This window comes from Trametes versicolor (genome assembly GCF_000271585.1).
Source record: "Trametes versicolor FP-101664 SS1 unplaced genomic scaffold TRAVEscaffold_8, whole genome shotgun sequence".
Classification (NCBI taxonomy): domain Eukaryota; kingdom Fungi; phylum Basidiomycota; class Agaricomycetes; order Polyporales; family Polyporaceae; genus Trametes; species Trametes versicolor.
The window spans coordinates 1,079,210-1,087,124 of NW_007360328.1; the positions used below are offsets into that span (position 1 = coordinate 1,079,210).

The 7,915-nt window shown below is 41.1% G+C and overlaps 1 protein-coding gene across 1 annotated transcript; it reads right to left on the minus strand.

Moving 5' to 3' along the window:
- Positions 1-598: 598 nt before the first annotated feature.
- Positions 599-889, minus strand: TRAVEDRAFT_100503 (uncharacterized protein; the record flags this gene model as incomplete). Its single annotated transcript, XM_008042384.1, has 1 exon — positions 599-889. A coding segment is annotated over one exon (291 nt), but the record flags the coding sequence as incomplete, so codon positions are not given.
- Between the last annotated feature and the right edge of the window lie 7,026 nt (positions 890-7,915).

A 7,915-nucleotide genomic window follows, 5' to 3' on the forward strand; every position in this document is an offset into this window, starting at 1 on the left:
AGTACTAGCAGGGCATTGAAGAAACTACATTATCTGGACCTGAACATCTTTTTACTCCAATTTATGCCTTTAATTGGCACCCTATTGATGCATCAATCACTCAGTGACTGGCAATGGTAGATAACATACATGAATAGATATAATGCTCTATGTTAGGTGATAGCTGACTAGCCTCTTTTACTGGCATGTGGCATACATATACTACTACCAAATTATTGCTTTAAAAGGAAACTAAGGGTATAGTACTTGAACTACACTATAACATTTGTTAAAGATCTCTTTTGATACAGTGCATAGCCTATATGCATAGTGGGCAGTGAGCGGCACATGTGCTGTGCAACTTAGGGTTACACAGGCACCCAGGGAGAGGCTTTACCTGTGGTAAGGATTGTCATTAGAACTGACCTAAGGCTAACCCTAAGCTGTGCTAATCAAGGGGAACCCTAACCCAGGTTTTGTAAGGAAAGGATGTAGGTGGCGCCTATTTCAAAACTAACCTTTGATCAGCTGGGTTTCAAATTTTTTTCCCACGTACACGACTTGAATTGGCAGGAAGGTCACCCCATAAGAAACGATTTCTTCGTTCCTCATCAATCGTAACTAGCATGGGTGTGCGCTTATACTCCTTAGAGGTTGGTTGGTTAGGTCCAAGGTACAAGAATGCCAACACTTCACTCAATTCTTCGCATCTAGGTGGCAGCACAGAACATATCTTGGGCATGGGCAGTGAATGGCTAACCACATTAGCGCGTAGCTTGGACATGCCTGACATGTGGACCTTAACAATGCAGTGGTTATGCTTTACACGTGCTATCAGCATTTTCTCAGTGAAACTCAGGTCTTGTAGCTGGGGTGGGACCTCTCCAATCCACAAACCATTTGCCAGACTGTTTGCAGGAGTATGACCTTCTTTGAGTTCTGATAAGCATGATTGGCAAATATTATCACAGCCAGGAAGAAGAACAGGACCAGGGATATCACAGACAGGATCACTTGCAGATTTTCGCTCCTTCACAGTGACCATGTTGTCTGACATCAGCAGATTCTGATCATATTCTTCCCTGGTAATGGACAGCAAAAGCTTCTGTGGTACAAGCTGGGCGCATACTGCACAAGCGGACTCATGGAAGTTGGAAATATCTGTGGCAAAGCCTTGGACAATATCCCCTATTAAATTACGATTGATGAGGAACGAAGAAATCGTTTCTTATGCGGTGAGCTTCCTGCCAACTTGCGTGACGCCAATCCGACCCCGTGGGAAAAATTTACTTACCCATCATTAGCTTTCTGATAGGCGCCACATACAAAATTTTGTAATGTTCACAGGGTTAGGGTTGGATTCCAATAGCACAGCTTAGGGTTAGCCTTAGCTCAGTTCTAATCACAATTCTTACCACATGTAAAGCCTCTCCCTGGGCGCTTGTGTAACCCTAGGTTGCACAGCACATGTGGCGCTCACTGCCCACTATGCCTACAGGCTATGTCCCTTAACACATGATATAGTGTAGTTCAAGCACTATACCCTTAGTTTCCTTGCAGAGCCATGATCTGGTAGTAGTATTTGTATGCCATATGCCACTAAGAGAGACTGTACATTACTAGCAATATGCTAGTAGTGGTGAAGGACGATTCCCGCCAAGAGGTTACACTGATCAAATATTAGATGGGCAATTATGTGTACACATAGGACATGTTATAGTGCCATCATAGCTGTTATTGTACATCTTTCATCATTGGTAGTTACTAGAGTGATTGAAACTTCAGTTTATCTACCCCATGTTTGGATTGAAAGACTAAAATTGAAGTATTGCCTGTTCCTATGTCCCAATTCAAAGCAAATAACAAATACAATGGCACCACGTTGTAGAGCTTGTGAAGAGGTTTCTGATGATATATAATATGTGCTATATGGATAAAACCCGGTGAAACAATGGGGGAAATACTGCCAAAAAGCGGCTGCTTTTCAAAAAATGTTTCTAAGTACTACAGGCGCTAGTAGATCGCGCTGGCCCAGCGCGAACTACTAGTGCCCATTGGACTTCACCAAATTGCCTTTAGGGTGCTTATTTGCCCACAGGATCAAGCCCTGTGAAGCCTTCTTTAAATCACATTCATTATCAATTTATGGACCATTGACAACATATAACCCTCCAAAACCAGCACCATTGTGTAGAGCTCAGCAAGCACTTTCCAATGATATATATATCACCATTTATTGGTAAGCACAGTATGGCATAAAACACGATTTGGTACATTTTGCACCACTTTGTAGGCAAATGCTACATTTGAAGCCCAATATCATGTTCAGGTATTGATTATTAGTACATTATGTTCCTTTCAATGTACTGGGTCTACAATGGAAACAATCATATATATATACCAGCCAAACTGACAGAGATATGAATCCTACTATCTGTGCTCACCTCTTGCTGGTATTATATTGAGGTATAGCATCTATTGTGTAGGTACACTAGATCTATACCATCACCATTGAATAGAGATCAATATCCTGAGTCCAGTGGTAAATGACACTTGACCATTTGGTGAATGCACTGTGGCACTAGTGCTTATGGTCAATTGTGGCACTAATAGGAATTCATCTGGTTGAGATCTTATTCTCATGTATCCAGATCCCTGATCTGATTGCACAGATGGATTCACCTTGTCAACAGCTTCCTGGTGATATATTATATGTCCCATTTGGACAGGTAGAAGCAGAGATATTGGCCCTTCTCTGTTTGGAGCCAAACAAAGCCAAAGCAAATGGCACGCCGACGCGGATTAGCGTCGTCGTGCCACTAGCTTTGGCTTTGTTTGTTTTCAGCCACAGCTCAATCTAATATGCTCATTGACAGGCCATTATATGGTGGAACATACCACTATTATATATCACCAGAAAGCTGTTGATGAGGAGAATGCAATGGGGGTGTTTGTATAATGTTCTGAGCACATCTGTGAGTGCTGCAAGCCAGACAACCTACCATAAGTGACACTGGGTCACAATCTGTCACTAATGGGGATCAATGTGAGTCTAGGTCAGTGTCTTTCTGAGCATAGTATGAAGTATTATATACTGTCAGGTTCAGAAAATTGAGGTCTACACAATGGTGCTGTTGGTAGGTCAAAAGGATGCCAATTGAAGGCATAAATTGGAGCAAAAAGATGTTCAGTACCAGATAATGCAGTTTCTCTAACATATCTTCTGGCCTATATAATGAAAGTGTGTTTGGATGTAATGAGGAGACTTACCACATATAATAGCCAGCATGAAAGCTATCAGTTGTGCATACAATTTGGTAATGACCCTCAGCCACAATTAGTGTTTGGTGCATTAAAACCTGTATACTCAATATAAAACCATGATTGTACCACCATTGGATACACATTGGAAAGACCTTTCCAATGATGTATAAATGTCCTATGTTGTGGTCAGGAACGAGCCAACAGTGCGCAAAATGAGTTGCAGCTGTAGCTGAGAACAAACAAGACCACATTCTGTGGCAGGGGAACACAGAGCACGGCTCCCCTGCCACCAAGTATGGTCTTGTTTGGTTCCCAACACAAATGCCTCGATATCTTTGCCCCCACTGGACCATATGTTATGAAATATATATCAACAGAAAGCTATGAATGATCAGAGTCCATTTATCTAGAAACAATCAGGATGTGGCTAGTGCAGCAGCCACTATACACTATACAAAATCCTATTAGTGCCACTATCGGAAAAAAGCGCCCATGGCACATGACCTGATGACATCACTGCCTCACCCCCAAGTGTTATATACCACCAGGCTCAGAATATTGATCTCTACTCAATGGTGTTGTCTATATGATTATTAAATAACCCTAGAAGGAGCTCAGACTATCATAAATGCAGTATTACAGCTAAGATGTGGCTGTTGCACTATATTTAGCAATCTGATCAGGTGATATGGTTATACAAGATAGAGTGTACAGATAATCATGGAAGCCTAATAAGATTATCACTCTGCTGAACATTGCCCTGTTGCCTTTTGAAAATAGTGCATAGTGTAAGCATCTGAAATATCATCAATGTAAAGTGTATGATCAGGCTATTAATTGAAGGGCTTGTTCATTGTCTATCTGATCCATTTTATGCCATGACAGTACTTGCAAATATCAATGTCTTCCTGGGCAAACTCAAAAAATCAGCAATAGGCTGTAATGAGTAAACACTCACCTGTAAATTGCCTAAGCTTGAGAGGAAGGCTTTAATGCTAGAGAATCAGCCCTGCTCAATATAGGAAAGGAGTGACTGTCATGTAACATGGATAAGACTACATCTAGGATATAGTAAGCCAATATTTTCACTTTATTCAAGGCTTGGGCACAGCAATGTTGATTACCATGGGGCTTTCCTAGCTGGGCACAGAGGTCAGATAACATAAGTCTGGATCAATAGCTGAGTGTGACAAACAAAGTGGAAAAGAATACTGGATGCTTGAAAACAAAAACATCTGAAATATTGATCAGATATAGTTTGTATGTGTGAGAAAATATTGATTCACATTGTCCTGCATATTGTGATTGGATGAAAGTGGTGCAGTTATAACACACAATATACATCAGTGCTTATGAATCATCTGCACTGTGTGAAGGACACTATCGTCTCACATCTGCTAATGTACTTCTGCAGTGGCTGTAAACAGTTTATAACAGGTATACTAGCATATTTTAATATCCACATGACATACACTAAAATTGCGTACACCAATAGGGTGACTCACTCAGAAAATTGTGATGTGTTGTTGCAGTGCTTTTGACACTAAGACATGCAGTATTTCTGTACTACATAGGAGTATATATTACTCCTATTTAGATGGCACAGATACCAAAGAGCAAATAACAAATGGCAGTTTGATTCAATGTCATTAAAAAATTCATTCTCATCAATCGGACCTGCCAGCCATGGCCCTTTCCACCCAAGTCTGAAGACAATGGAGGTGGCGGAAATGTATCAGATATCTTGGCTTCTGCTTTCTGCTTATTGCTGTACTTCTGGCATTTTGTAGCATTCACCCTGTGTTTAACTTTGAAATCAAATATGCAGACATATTCATCACATTGGTCGCATTGATGCTGCAAAAGATCATTCACAATAATGTCCTTACTTTTATGCCGGGATATATTCAATAGATGATGAGACTGAGCCATGTGCCAGAGATGCTGCTTTTATAATCTAGTTACTAATGTTGTAATGGGCATATCTGCAACAAGCATAAGATCATGGTCTTCAGCTTTCTGAAGCATTTTCTCAGGAATATAGCTCTTGAGTAAATACTTGTTGGTTATGTCAGTAGGGCAAGCACTATGCACAAATTGTTGTAGCTCCTTATGTGTCCATAGATTGGCAGACCTGCCCTTATGTATTGCAGCACCTCCTCTCAGTATGGTTGCATTTTATATGAAGATGCAGTGGGTATATGGGAATTGTCAGATATTGATTGGGTCGACACATCAAAGCCCAGATATTTGTTATAAAAATAACAAAAACATCATGGCGGTAACAGCTACGCTGAGAGAGACATTTTACCCGCTTAGCTTGAGTATTGACAGATTTTAACCATGATTCATCACAGATTATGATGTGTTTATAAAAGTGAATTGAATTCAGAGGCCTTGTCATGCAGGTGGCCCCTGAAACCCTATGTGCATACAGGTGACTTGTTATGCAGGTGTCCCTAGAATCCATGTGTGCATAAAGGTGACTTGTTATTACGCAGGTGTCCCTTAAACCCTTGTGTGTGCGCAGGGACCTTGTCACGGAGGTGGTCCCTGAAACCCCGTTGTAAGGTAGTTGATATGAGGTATTTGATATGGAGGTGTCCCTCAAAACCTCACCGCTGTACAGCAGCAACCCTATATAGGGTGATGTAGTAGTGACCCTGCCCGAGGGGTTACCAAAAGGTGTCCCTAAAGAATGGTTTGTATGTTAGGGTAACAAGAGTCATGACCAAGACTTGAACACACCTTGTAGGCCAGTGGCAGCCAGATTGCCAATATTGCTGCTTACAGCACTGTGATATAGCAGCCACTGGCATGGAGCCAGAAGGCTACTATACCACAGCAGCCAATACAGAATGTGTTGGGTTTGCATAGTGTGTGATGGTGAGAGGAAGAAGTGAAGGAGAGAGATGTGTGCGCGCAGCAGAGTTCGAAGTTGAACATGCTGATGTAATCATATCATCTGATCAGGTTACCATATATGGTCCAATAGTGCACATTAGCTGTAACACTGCACTTACGGTAGTATGAGCTCCTGCTAGGTTCACTCAACAAATATGTAGACAGTACCATTGGATAGAGAGGCAAGATATCAAGACATTTGTAGTGGGAACCAAACAAGACCATTACGATTGATGAGGAACAAAGAAATCGTTTCTTATGGGGTGACCTTCCGCCAACTCGCATGACACCAATTCGACCCCGTGGGAAACTTTTACTTACCCATCATTAGCTTTCTGATAGGCGCCACATACAAAATTTTGTAATGTTCACAGGGTTAGGGTTGGATTCCAATAGCACAGCTTAGGGTTAGCCTTAGATCAGTTCTAATCACAGCTCTTACCACATGTAAAGCCTCTTCCCTGGGCGCTTGGGTAACCCTAGCTTGCACAGCACATGTGCCCCTTGCTGCCCACTATTGTATATGCCTATAGGCTATGCTCTGTATCAAAACATGACTTTAACACATGATATAGTGTAGCTCAAGCACTACACCCTTAGTTTCCTTTCAGAGCTATAATCTGGTAGTAGTAGTTATATGCCATATGCCACTACAAGAGGCTAGTCAGCTATCAGTTGAGGTGTTATGTACTGACTTATAGGGTGAAATCTGTTTCTGCATTCCATCCATTATTGCCAGTCACTGAACTGAGGCAATTGAGGAAATGAACTCATGCATGCATCCTGGCCTAGAATACATAAAAGGGTAAAGATGAGGTATGTCTTGAATTTAGAGTGCAATTTGAAACAAATGGAAGCCATAATGGCACCATGATGCAGTGCTTGTAAAGAGCTTCTAGATGAGGTATAATATATGCTATATGGATGAGAAATGTTGACATAGCAAAGGAAATATTGTCATTGTAAGGTTGAAATTGAGGTATTTCCTTTTTCTCATCCTAGATATTTGCGTCAATCAGGACCATAACAACACCATGTTGTAGAGCTTGTAAAGGGCTTTCTAATGATATATAATATGTGCTTTATGGATGAGAACTGGTGAAAGTGCAAGGGAAATACTGCTAAGAAGCAGCTGCTTTTCATAAAATCGTTCTCAGGACCATGAGTGCTAGTAGATCGCACTGGCCCAGCGTGATCTACTAGCACCCATTGGACTTCACCAAATCACGCTTTGGGCGCTTATTTGGCGGATAGGATCAGGCCCTATCAACCCTTCTTTAACTTGGGTGGAGAGGGCCATGGCTGGCAGGTCCGATTGATGAGAATGAATTTTTTAATGACATTGAATTAAACTGCCATTTGTTATTTGCTCTTTGGTATTTGTGCTATCTAAATAGGAGTAATATATACTCCTATGTAGTACAGAAATGCTGCATGTCTTAGTGTCAAAAGCACTGCAACAACACATCACAATTTTCTGAGTGATTCACCCTATTGGTGTATGCAATTTTAGTGTGTGCCATTTGGATAATAGCTGTTATGAACTGTTTACAGCCACTGCAGAAGTACATTAGCAGATGTGAGACAATAGTGTTCTTCACACAGTGCAGATGATTCATAAGCACTGATGTATATTATGTGTTATAACTGCACCACTTTCATCCAATCACAATATGCAGGACAATGTGAATCAATATTTTCTCATACATACAAACTATATCTGATCCATATTTCAGATGTTTTTGTTTTCAAGCATCCAGTATTCTTT